Genomic DNA, 13,392 nt, shown 5'->3' on the forward strand with positions numbered 1-13,392 from the left:
TGCAGCCCGTCGTCGGAGGAACACGTTCACTCCAATCGATTGAAACGTTCGAGAGCGCATCGTCTCAGATATCTATTATAAGTCAAACATCTCTCTCGCGATCCCGAGCGGTGAGGTGATGCTTTCATCATCGCTCAAATGAGATTTCTTCACTCGTTTTCCGAATTGATCTCTCCCTCGAGAAACTTCGACAGTAAGACACGCAGGCGCGAATGTTCCCTATAGGGCGCCACGTTGATCAACACTTTGATCCTGTCGGACGCCGACGCGATGACTACCAACCGGTACAACGTCCTGCTGCTCGGGGACACCCACAACGCCTTCAGGATCAGTCACCAGACGCTGCCGATTGAGCATTCCAAGCACCATCCGAACAAGGCACCTTTCACCGTTATTGTCGTCAGTGAGTATTCGCATTCCCTCTCCTCCTCCCCCCCCCCCCGCCGCCGTAGAGCAACGAGTCCGCGGGACACTGCACAGAGACAATTCTCTCTTGCTTGCATGTGCCGCACGCTCGTGATCGGAAATTCGTAATGGAAATTTTCCAGGTATCGACGCCAGGAAGACGTTGCTGCCGAAATCGCCGTACAACGTGACCATACAGGCCATCGACGAGTCGCTTCTCCCGCGGTACGGACCGAATACGGTGAGTCCAAGCCGGCAGTCTATTGATTCTAACGTCGCGGACAGGTCGTTCGCCGATTAAACTTGAAACATTCGCTCCATTTGCAATATGTCCAAGAAAGGACACCGCTCGCGCGGCCTGACGGTCGATTTCGCACGAAGGATCACGTTGTTGAAGGCGAGCCGAGCTCCTTCGGCTCTTCCCCGCGTTGGCGTTGGCGATCAAAGTGGCTTCTGCTCGCTGCCTATGGTGCATATTTAGCGAAAACGCGACTCGCTTGAGCTTGAGATTGATGTCGACGCGCAGTCACGTGCGAATTGTTCAAAGAAATCGGATTTCCCTCTGATCGAAACAAACGCAGGGGGCTCGGGGCATGATTTCCGTCTGCAGACTGCACAAAATAATTAATTTACGATTTCGATTGAATATTGCGGCGTCGCGTGAAAATTGAATTAATGCCATCGTACAGTACGGATCGGAATTCCTCGTGATGCACTGGTCATTCGTCGAAATGGACAAAGAGCGCGGCGCGCAGCGTGCCGCTGCCACCATCGCCGTTGCCGGCCCGCTGGGGATCTGTGGTCCGATCAAAAAAGTTCGCCACGTCCGCTATAAATCCCGCGATATCGACAGGAGCCTTCCGATATCCCACCGTCCTTTGCGAACGACGCGGTTGAAAAACTCGGACGAGAGTGCGCCACGCTGATCCTATAATTCGAAGGAATCGCTCCCGCCAATATACGAAGAGTGTATATATTAAGACGTTTGCTCTGTCATGGTGAGAGAGAGAGAGAGAGAGAGAGAGAGAGAGAGAGAGAGAGAGAGAGGAGAAAAGAGGAGAGAGAGAGAGAGAGGGAGAGAGGAAGCTGGATCTTTTTAGCACTCGAGATTCACAGTCACTCAGGGAAAACGAACTCGCAGAACCCGTCAGAAGTCAATTTCGCGTTTCCATCCATCCGCAGTGAATACGAATTGCGTCGGCGAACGCGATCGCCATCGGGGTGGACACGCGAAAAATCATAATCCTGAAATTTGAACTAACCGCGACTACGTCCCGAAACGCAAATCTCGGGAAATATTGTAAAGTATAATAAATTTATAAATATTGTCAAGTATAGGATGTCCTGAAATGACAATACTGAACCGTGTAATCGATACAACGGGACAATATGAGAAAAATAATTTTACCGAAACACATATTCGATAACATGTGAAATGTAATATTCAAAATATTGCGAAAATATGTGGACGTATAAAATTCGAATGTTTCGGAAAAGTTGTGTGTTTCAGAACTCGAATTTCGAGATCGTGCCTTTTCTGGACGTTGCACCACATTACGGAATTTCGGTACGTTTTTCCAGGATTTTACGTGTCCACCGGCCGATGACGAAAGTCCAGGAGAGATTGCTCGTTATCGCGACATATAAATATTTATATCGCCGTGTAACGAAGCAATTAGACCGTTCCGTGAATTCCGAGACCGCTCGTTTCGATCAGAGAGTAAAGCCTCTGCCGACAATTGTGCACTTTTAATTTGCTCGCGCTCCTTTGTGAATCGAATGCGACCCGAAGCACGTTGCCAAGAGTACGTATCCGCGAGCGTCCCTTTCAGGTGCAAATCTCCCCTCGTTTACATTCAAGTTCACCAGCTCTCAGCCGTGTGAGACGACATCGAGCTCGGCGGCTTGTATCGAGGAAGTCGAATGATAAGGGAGCTCATTAGTCGCGATTAGCCGTGCCTAGGATCGGTGAACCCCGGGCGCCGGCGCCGCTGCGGTATAATTGGAGGTCATTAAACAATTAGGTGCTGAAATCCCGCCTTGCTGGGGCGCCTTGGGTGTGGCATTGATTTCGCGGAGGTGGCTAATCGCGAATTAATAGCCACGTGAAAATGGCACGTGGGCGTAAGTCGCTTATTGCCGAAGCCGAGCTTCGTTTGGAATATCACGAACGTCGTAAAACGCGGCGTGAGCCGCGACGTTCCTTCCCAAAACCCGCAAAACCCACCCCTTCACCCCTGCGATAAAAAGACCGCCTCATCGTGTCGGGCGAAATATTCGGGCTACTTTGAGCGCGCGCGTTCGGTCCGACGATCTGATTTCCAAAGAATCATCGCGGAAAAACTGTTGGCGCGGAGCGCAATATGCATGAGTAAACACCGCCGCAGAATGCAATTTCCAAATATTCCGCCCGCGGACTCGCGCGGCGGGAATGCTTAATCATATCGCGGGGATTCGAATTCACGCGGAGTGTGAAACAATTGGTGTCGAAACAGGGAGAGAAGGAGAGACTGCAGCTGAGCCACGTCTCGGAGCGTAAGGTTTAAAGGTACTCTCGCGTTTCGTCCGCGACACTTCACAACGACCCACTCAATCGTGAGATTATAATCCGTGCGTCGCGGCGGGCTCTTGCCGTGACTGCTAAAAAGCGAAGGCGCGATTAAATTGTCGCAGAGAGACGGGCTCCGCCGGAGAGACAAAACAGCCCGTAGATGCGCGTTTAATGCCGCGGAGCGGCCGCGATATTAAACGCCGGGTATTTTACGCGCGACACGCGAGACGCACGTCACACAGGCCGCCGCCGAACGTGTAATTGGAAAAAGGGGTACAACGATTAGCGCGCGCACGCTGCGATGCGCGATAATAATCGCGCGGCCGTTCGTTCTAATTCGAGGCGCGACTCGCGTATATATAGCGATCCGACGGCGTTCTCGTGCACCTTTAATGGATACCCTACATCATCCGCGCGCGCGCGCTTAAATTGAAACCGCGCGGGCAAAATAAATCTCGACGGCGGTATCCACGCGGCCACGGCGACCTGTTCCTAATATATCGCGTGACCCTTAAACTGGGCCGTGTCTTGAATTGCGCTGGCTCGATAACGCCGATCTCGTTTCACCTCTCAGGACGCGACACCTTCGGGTTCAGGTGAGGGTTCGGGTTTAGCTTCCCGACGAAACTCGCGCGCTCGCGGATCCCCGTCGTGGAGCAGGAAGTTGCGAGTTATTATTACATATCCGACGGTCTTGAATTATTTTCAGTCCCTCTGATCATTCATTTCGGCCAATATGAGAGGATGGCGAGTCGTTTTTCCCCGCGGGAAGATGATAATGTCGATGATCGGTGCAAATGTTTGCGAATGTGTACGCTTTTGAATGTTATCAATATCAACATCTCATCATCATTAATTTCGGTATACTTTTACAATATTCAGGAAAACATTATATTGTCGGATAATGTTTGTGAAAATATTTGTGAAAAATTAAGTGGAAGCCATCGAAGAGAGAAATGCACGCAAAATCAATATTTGACGGTCGCGTTTTTGTTTCACGTTTTTAGGTCAAGAATAATTGCACGTTAGGGGAAAGAGATTTTTTATGATGAGGCGTCATGAACGACGGAAAAACACGGTTGTGTGTCGTGCAGTGTCGTCAGTGAGTCGAGATATGGATTTGTTCGCAGTCCTTGCACGTCGCTCGAAGAAAGATTGGACGCGCTTAAGTACCGAGAGGACTTTTCCCTCTCTACGTTCTCGTTCTATAGGTGTACCAGGAACGAAGAACGATAAATTCTAATAAAGAGCGTCACGTAGCAATTGTGTCCGCGGTGGCCTTTAATATCGATTCCCCGCGGTGACACACCGTCTCTTACGGTTTCTCGCAAGATCACTGCCGGCCAATCGTTCTCGAGTCACGACTCGTTGATTGCTTTCGTATGTTCGAAAACTTTTCCGAGATTTCTCGCTCGTTTTGAGATAATCGCGAATTATTGCATGGATAACCGAGAATCCATTACGAAGACATGGAGGACGGGAAAATATGTGAAGAACAAACACGTCGGTGTGAAGGAAAAACTCATATCGACAGGTATGGAAAACGAGAAGTCGATTTTCACAGCGGGAATGCTGTGCATTTTCCAGTTCTCCATAACACCTCTCTCAACCGAGAACCAATCCTCGCACCATTAATCATTGCGCAACTTTCTACGAGCTACAGGTTCCTTCTTATTCACCCTCCAGGCGACATCGAAAAGGATCGACGTGCGAATAACGGGGACGAATAAAAAGGGCTTACGTCCAGGCTTCGATGAGCAATAATATAATAAATAGCTCGGTCGTTGCTTAAGTAATAATTAAACGAAGCGATGATCGATCGTGCAAAATTCATAGCTCAATCTTCCCACATTCGAGGAATCCCTCGAGGAATCAACTTCCTCCCAGCTCGGCTTTCCACCTCGAACTAAGCCGATCCGAAGTACTTCCCATTTCCTCAGGCGAACATCAGTGTATCGTTCACGGGCCCGGTGCACCGAATTTCCACGACCAAGAAGTCATCATCATCAGCCCCGACGACGCTGGAGCCGGTCTTGTTCCCCACGAGTGTGATGATCGCGCGGCTCTCGCCGAGGTACTTTCGCGTGACGGAACAGGCGGTGAACCTGTGGTCCTCGCGAACTTTTGTCCTAAACGGGTCAAGCGCCTTCGACGTCACCCAGCGAAGCGGCATCGTCTACGTATCGAACGAGACGTTGTTGCGCTCTGAGCCCGCCACCATTCTGTGAGTAAAAAGATCAAACGGGAAGAACAGTCTTCCTCCCTGAGCATTTCGCTTTTGCAAATGGCTCGACGTCGCGCGAGAATAAACTCTTTGCGCTAATGCAGATTGACATTTCGCCGTGGAAAAAACGAAGTGTTATTATCGTCGCACGGATATCTTTTCTGGCCTGGCCTGAGTATATTCGGTGTTTGTTGATACAGAAGATGTGAGCGAAAAGTAATATCGTAATCCTCGCGATCGACTGAAATTTTTGATACGAGAAAGCCGCTATTATATAGATACATGCACATATTCGAACATGCTCAAGTGAGAGAACGAGTAATGAAACCAGACGTAGAATCAATCTGATCGATATCCTCGAAAGAGCGTATTGAATATTAACACGTTGATCGCTCCTTGGGGATATCACCGGTCGATCGGCATTATGATTCGGTTTTATTAACGCGTAAAGCATAGCTAATTGCTCTTAACGAATCAAATATGCAAATAGGAAGCTCTGGTCAAATAGCCGGCAGATATATATATATTCGCTTCGCGAACTTACCTCAAATTCGATTGCCCAAAAACTTTAGTTACTCTCTAAATTTCTCGGAGAGTGAAGTTTCGACCAAAACAAATGGAAATCCACAAGAGTGAATATTTGACTTAAACCTTGGCGTGAATTGTTAATATTTTATCACAATATACTTTATTCATGCAAGATATTTACTCGACGAAATTCAGAATGGAGCAAGTCACTGCCCACGAATGAAGAGTCATCTCTTTTTTTTCTCGGTTGTTAAACAACTTTTTCAGTGAAATTTTTATTCATAAAGACACCTCGAGAGGAAGCTTCGGAACATATTCCACGAAAATTAGCGTGATAATCGCTGAGTTAAGATACCGGAGACGGGCGCGTGAAAAACGATCTCGACTGGAAACACTGACAAGTTTCCATTTATCGTGAACCTTTCACCGGCGACGTCGAGTTACTCCCGCATATTAAGCGCGCGAACTGCCGAAGACCAGCGGCGCGATGAGACTCCTGTCTCGATCGCGCCACTCAGCTGGACGCGTATCGACACCTCGCCCGTGCACGGGGCGAAAATTCTCTTGTCGCGCGAGCATGACGCGGTGTATCGGCTTGTTCACCAGACTGAAATTAAAATGGGGCGAGGAGAAGCGCGCCGAGTGGACGCTGCAAGTGAATCTGATCGACGTGCCGCCGTCGAAGGGCAACAACACCTGCAGACTGACTCAAGAGATGCACTCGTGCGCGAATGCAAGATCGCGCGACAAATGTGTGCAGTCCTGCGGAATCGCCAGTGGAGCACTCAGGTATGTGCTCATGACCCTTTCCAATATCACGCTTGACCACGGTTGACCATCGTTGGTGAATGAAGCGTCAATTATCGCACTCGATAAAATTCACAGATTATTCGAGGAAAAAAAGTGAGAGAGAGAGAGAGAGAGAGAGAGAGAGAGAGAGAGAGAGAGAGAGAGAGGCAGATTGCATGTAATTATATTGTATAAAATTTCATGGTTATATACTTTACGTAATTAATATATAATCATACGTGAAGTTTTATACAATGACAAATTAATTATATAAAATTATGTTATTATATGTAAATTAGATACAATTATATGGAAACCCACGTATAATTATACGTGGATGTGTAGAGACAAAATTCATGCCAAATCGTTTTTTCCCGGTTTCCACTTATCCATTTATCTGGAAAACTCTCCCCATAAATCACATTGCGTTATATAGTCTCTCTCTCTCTCTCTCTTTTTTTTCTCTCTCTTGTTTTTTATAAACGAGTAAAACGAACTTGATTTTTTCATGTGAATACAGAAAGGTGAATTATCGTTGTTACATATTTGACGTTAGTAACGGACATATCAAATAGGTTTAAAAATAGATTTAAATAAAGATGAGATGGGGTTGATCGTTGAGAGATCGATGCGCCGCGTATGTGCGACGCCGATAGCGAATGTTCTAATAAACGGCAAATCCGGTAATCAATGTCGAGCGTTCGTCGGTGAAAAATCCATCGTGTTCGTCAAGCTCGCCCGAAATGACTCGTTTTATTCTGTGCGAAGGGGACATTTCTCTTAATCCGCACGCGACGTAAATTCGATACCGGCGAGTTTAACATCAGCTGCACATTTCACAAAGTGCACGAACTACCTCCGTCGTGCGAATGTCGTATGCGTAACTTCATAATTACGCCGCTGGGAGTAACACTTCATTCGCACGTGTCAAGAATTTTCAGCGAGCTCTTTGCTCGCTTTGCGCCCTTGGTGAACAGCGCGACAGAGAGAGAAAAAGAGAGGGGGGAGGGGAGAGAGAGAGAGAGAGACCGAAAAGAAAAAGAGAACGAGCGAGTCGATGCTGCGCGCGGGGAAAACGTAAAAATGAATCAAGGCCATTTGCGATTTAATGGCTTTTCCATTCGCTCCGCGAAATCCGAGTAGAAGTTGTCGTTGAAAGAAATCGCGTTTGTTCGCCGACACCTCGTGCAAACCTGCTCGCACGGCTGCTCTCCTCGATATCGACTACCCCCTGGCCATCGGCTGCTGCGCGACGGAATCGCCGGTGCAATTCTCTGCAATGGAACAAAGGGAGAGAGAGGCTGCACCGTTACTTCCCTCCTTGCCGGAAGCCGCCGTGTCTCCGTGAAACTCGACTCCATCGTAATGACTATTTCGGACGGGAGCTCGTTCAAGTTTACGGCTGCTCCATTAGATTCCGCTCGATTCGCTCCCGTCTCTCCCGGTCTGTCTTTCACCGATAACGATCCTCTTGTGACGCGATGAGGTAAAGGACGGTAATTGACAAGTTGCATCCTTAGCCTCTCCCTTCTTCTCCTCCTCCCGCCTATCGTATGCCGCGTCGTGATGACGCGAGCAAAGAGCAATAAAAGCTCTGAGCAATATATTTATATGCAGCAATGGCAGTTTCGCCGGTCAATGTGTCTGGAGAAGTAACGACCGCAACAACGGCACTTCTCAGATGTCGGAGAGCTATTCCACCTGCTCGCCGAACCTCGCTTACTGCCCCGACAACAAGTGCGACGAACTGGAGCGCAGCGATCCGCGCATATGCCCGCAGGATTGCATCGTTGAATGTGAGTTGAATCGCGCGTATCGGCTCGTCGATCGGGTTAACGCGGCAAATCCGACGTCGTGTTTCGACGATACCGTGGCGGAGAAGCGGTGCGTTACGTCCGGCCGTTAACAGCGTCGCAGCGGATAAATCGTCGAGTACCGAAGCGTTCGGAGCGGAAATCGAGGCACGAGAGAAACCATTTTTTTCCTCCCCTCTCTAAACTGCTATTTTAAAATCCTGGAACATTCCTGGAAGCCATTCTCGCGCTCTCTGAGGTGCGCGCTCAGAAAGTTTCTTATCAAATTTGAAAGGATTTCGACTTTTGGATCTAAATCTAAGCCAGCCATCGCTAATTTCGCGACTGTATCCTAAAAGCTTCGATCCTAAAGGCACCGTTTTTTTTCACTTTTATGATTCTCGGAGCGTGAAAGGTTCCAAACGCTTTCAATGTCACTCTAGTCATCGAAATCCTAAAATTCTTGAGATATAGTTCGTAAACTCGCTCTCTCCTTCGAGGAGAAGGCTACTTCCCTTTAAGAGCTCTCTGTTCCAAAGTTTGCCTCGAAGCCGCCTCAGTTTCGCCCGTAGTACGCAAAGCCTTCCATTTACAAGGATTTCACGTCACCGTCGTCGTTGCGCATCGCGCGATCGCGTCCGATCGAAAGGGGCATTAAGGGCCGCCGCCGACGCAGGATTATTACGCTCTCGTCTCCCCGCCTGCGAGACGTGTAACGCCGCCGCGTTCGTTCGTTCATATCGAGCCGTTTTTTTTTTTGTTTTTTCAGCCGACGTGCACTTCGCGCACATCCACCCGAACGGCCGCGGCATAAAAAGCGGCCTGGGTACCTGCGCCTGCAGCGATCTACCCAAGTGCACCTGCGGACTCGATGCCTTTCGCCACGTGATCGTCTCAAACGCCAAAGAGAAGCGACTGTACGCCGGAAAATTACGCGACCGCAAGAACGAGGTCGTCGCGTCGGGCACGCGCAAAGGTTTGTCATTGCACACCGCGAGTTTTCCCTTTACCTCGCCGACCCCGCCATCCCCTGTCACGGCTCCTCCCTTTCACGCGAAGCTCCCTGTGCGCAGCGTGTTTGATCTACGCCGTCGTGTCAAGCTTTCTGCGTTCTCTCGTTCTCGTGATTAACGACTGCGCACTTTCTTTGGTCCTTTTCTCTGTAGCGTCCAGCAATCCGTGCGGTCCCACGTGTATGATGGGTGTCATCGGGGCCAGTCTGTTCGTGTTGATCGTCATCGTCGGCTCGTTCGTCATGTGGCGGTACAGGTGAGCGGTCGAAACATTTGTTTGTGTATTGTTCGGTGATTTAAATAGCGAAATAGCGGAGCGCGTGTCTCTTCCGCATGCGGCGCGTTGTATCGTCGAGAAGCTCTCGAGCGAGCCTCTTGGGACTATTGATTAATTAATTATCGATAACAAGGGAGACGTTAGAGCTCATTTAGGAAGGAACTAATCGCGCCACGACACGTGAGATCGATGTGACAATAGCGGAGTGATGCCGTGACGGGATGTCCTGTTGGGAGTCTTTCAATGGCGGACAGGTCTTAAAAGGATTTGCCGAACTATCAGTTCTGGACCAGTAGCTTACTGAGCTTATCGGCTCGAGCCTGGTGTTTAGCAGGAGTTAAGGGCGTTATGAAGTTTGCGGGTAAACAGGATTTCGAGCGTAATTTCCTTAGCCCTTAGCGACTTGCCGGGATATGAAAAGTGTCGGGAATTTTCCGCAATGGAACGCGATCTGTGACATGTTATAAGAAAAGAGAAGAAAAAAGAAAAGAAATCGTCGCAGAGATACGAATTGAAAGATTCCAGAGGGGGTTCCTCGCGAGACCGGATCTCGCGGTCGTAAGAGTGTATTCGTCCCGTTCCCAAAGTAAACTAAAGTCCGACTCACGACTCGGCGGAAGCTCTCGCGACGGGCGGAATTGCGGAAGTTTCAGCAATATGCACGTTGCGGCTACACGTCCCCCCCCCTTTACGTCCGCCGCGTGCAATCAGTTGCTTCTTCTTCCTCTACTTCTTCCCTGAACCTTCCGATGTGCGTTGCCCAGTTACGCCGGACTATAATTTCGTAATCCCACATGCGTCGCCGCAATTTCCCGTCGGAAGGATCGTGCGAACGCTGTGACGGGAAATTGATCGTCGAGCCGACGAAACCGAGCTCTTCGCTCAGCTGAAGATAAAATATCCGGCTGCGAAAAAAATTGTCACTAATTCGGCGAGAGAAACCGCAGGAGCGTCAGTGCATTTCGTATTTACTGTTGCGAAGTCCGCGCAAGCCCGCGAGCCAGCCAAACTTTCGAATTTGGGTCAATGTCTGCCGAAATTACTCTGCGAAAGTAACTAGCAACCGCGTTGGATTAACCAGCGCCAAGCTGCATTAATAAATCCCGGAATAATTCAATCGGTACGAAAAAGGACAGGAGTCAGATATATATGTCTGATTCTGCGGCTCTCGTCGCATTTCTCTCCCCTTCATTCTCCATCGAATCGCACGAGAACTTATTTGCCGAAACTAACCGAAATTTCTCCGTCGCGTCGCAGTGATTACTTTCGCGGATTATACTGGCTGACGAATTTATGCGCGTCGTAATTAACGATGGCGCTGTTGATCCCCGAGCTATTAAGCTATTCCGCTCTATAAACCAAGATGGCCGGGCGAGCCAGCGCGTAGCTCATCTTCTGCATCGCGATTCTCCGCGTTCCAGGAGGGCGGCGAAGGGCGCACGACGGGAATGCAAACACAGGGTGGACGATGCGGCGAATGGTATTGGTATTCTACCGTCCGACTACATTGATCGCGGTGACGGCCTCCTGATCGGTCTAGACACCTTCACGACGGCGAATCGTCATCTGTTGCTGCCCAAGACGTGTCCGGTGAGTTCCCATTAATTAATTACCGTCGTATATCAGCTACCGCTGTGTGCGTACCGCTTACACATCGGTTAAAAGTCGAGGAATGCGGCGCGATCGATGCACACACACACACACACACACACACACACACACACACGTACAGCGCGCATTTCATCCCAGGAAATAATTATTCTATATCGATCGCGTCTTTGTGTGGTCACGCATAAAGTAAAGGCATGTAATTTATATACAGTCATATTCCATGTTCGTGTACAATTTTACATAATTACGTAATAATTATTTTCCATCAGGATTATTTATTTTCGCCCGGTTCTTCCTCCCGGTGCGGTTAAAAATCAATAGCTCGCTATAGCCCGCGATTAATTATAGTTATATTTTCAAAAGCCATACTTATTAATATATTTCGGTGCAAATTTGCACCGATGTACGCATAAAATGTATTAAACGGGCGGATCGATTATCTTACATAACACGTCACACACGCGTGGTCCTGATCTCTGTTGTGAGACCGGTGGCGAGCGTGTTAAAAATGCGCAGCTACTCGCATTAATCGCGAAATATCATTAATAATATTATTCATACATCGACGCGCTGCTTAATACGGTGCACGAGGAGTTGCGGAAACTTTCTGATTACCTCGGCGCTGGCGCAACACTTCGGTCGGCGCTATCTAACCGCCGCAGACTTGAGACTTTCCAGGTTGGATGATGTGTATAAGGCAGAGAAAAGAGCGCTCCGTGTGTAACGGCCCTTTAATAATACTAATAGAATTATCCCGTGGGTTGCTTAATCCGGATTATCTGTGCACGTTCTTCCGTGCCGGTTGATTATCTTAAATCTTGCTATTCGCGACCCAAGTCCAGCGCCATGATTCGCACACGGCGGCAACGGAATTACAATGCAAAAGGAGAATATAGCTTTAATATTCCTCACGCATTTAAGAGCATATTTCTCCGCGGTCTTGCGCAATCCTGCCTTTCCGCCGCTATAAATACATCCGCTTCGTTTAGCATGCGGGACATGCATAAAAAGGTGCAGCTGAGAAGGACATGCCTTACGTCGTTGAAATTCGACGTCATTAACATATTCATTAAAAAAATTAATTTCCCAGATTCATGCCTCTCTGCGCATTCCTTCCTCCATTCTCCCGCGTCTAATGAAGCCGATTCATTACGTCGAAGGAGGGTTAGTCGTAGCCCGCGGCTTTCGCGCATTTTTGCACGGTCGGATGATTTTATTAAAGAAATAAATTCCAGCCGTTCTTTATTTATTTCCACAATAAATTGCCCCGCCGCGATAAAAATACTTGCTGACGACCAAAGGCAAGGCCTTTGTCCCGCACCGGCGGATTGCACGGGTTCTCCGCGCGGACTTTTCTCCGCCGCGGTCATCTCTCCCGCACGTGATACGTCGTACGTGCGTGCTCGCGTGTTAGCGTGTTAGCGTGTGGCCGCATAATCCCGAGGCCAGGGCGTGCTAAAGCGCGTAAGCTCCCTCCCGTGCTTGCCGCACGGAGAGAGATGCAAAACTACAGGGTTTGCTTCTCGGAATCCGGGCTCGGAAACTCGGTCAAGCTTCCTCTCCTGGTCTTCAAGTTCGTCTGGAATATTTGTCTAACGACGCTGTCGCAAACGTGCGCGTATCACACCCCGATCTAACGCTCGCTAATCTCTCGGAAAACGGGGCGAGCTTTCATGGCGGGGCGCGATTCCGCATAACGGATGTCACGTCTTCTCGGGAGGTATGTAAGAGCTGACGATGCGACGACGAGACGAGGAGAGGGGGAGCTTGCCGGGGCGAATCCGCGAATCTAAAGTTGGGAATTGGACAAATTTCAAGGTTACGTGACTTTGGGAATTCCGACGATCGTAAAATCGGATCTCGGCGAGAGTCTCCGAAAAATGCTCAAGAAGTGAATGTAAATTCGCGACTTATGGAAATTATGTCAAATGTGTCGAAGGTTGACGCAGAGCACGAAAAAAACAAAAAAATAGAGAGAGAGAGAGAGAGAGAGAGAGAGGAGAACGCGAGTCCTTTTATAGTTGGGGGAATTTTATCGCTTCGCGGAAGCGGAAGCGGCTCCGTTGCCGTTCCGTTTCGTGTCATTCTTTGTACTCGTCCGATTCCGATTTCCGATATATCGCAAACGATCGTGTGTTTTAGCGGCGTTTGCTCCTCCCGCGCTTGCACCTTGGGTGAATAAAGACCTGCGTTGCGCAAGG

General features: G+C 49.0%; 1 protein-coding gene across 2 annotated transcripts in view; it reads left to right on the forward strand.

Annotated features, from left to right (window-relative positions):
• Ret (protein kinase receptor Ret oncogene) overlaps nucleotides 1-13,392 on the forward strand; it is a 64,939-nt gene that overhangs the window by 41,772 nt on the left and 9,775 nt on the right. For both annotated transcript variants that reach the window (XM_011137563.3, XM_019842211.2), the window contains 8 exons: nucleotides 226-403; nucleotides 549-646; nucleotides 4,897-5,180; nucleotides 6,315-6,497; nucleotides 8,115-8,293; nucleotides 9,060-9,266; nucleotides 9,457-9,559; nucleotides 11,002-11,170. In XM_011137563.3, the coding sequence (XP_011135865.2) occupies nucleotides 226-403; nucleotides 549-646; nucleotides 4,897-5,180; nucleotides 6,315-6,497; nucleotides 8,115-8,293; nucleotides 9,060-9,266; nucleotides 9,457-9,559; nucleotides 11,002-11,170 (1,401 nt within the window). The remainder of the gene's footprint in view (nucleotides 1-225; nucleotides 404-548; nucleotides 647-4,896; nucleotides 5,181-6,314; nucleotides 6,498-8,114; nucleotides 8,294-9,059; nucleotides 9,267-9,456; nucleotides 9,560-11,001; nucleotides 11,171-13,392) is intronic.

Source organism: Harpegnathos saltator, unplaced genomic scaffold (assembly GCF_003227715.2).
Source record: "Harpegnathos saltator strain DR-91 unplaced genomic scaffold, Hsal_v8.6 scaffold343, whole genome shotgun sequence".
Taxonomy (NCBI): Eukaryota; Metazoa; Arthropoda; class Insecta; order Hymenoptera; family Formicidae; genus Harpegnathos; species Harpegnathos saltator.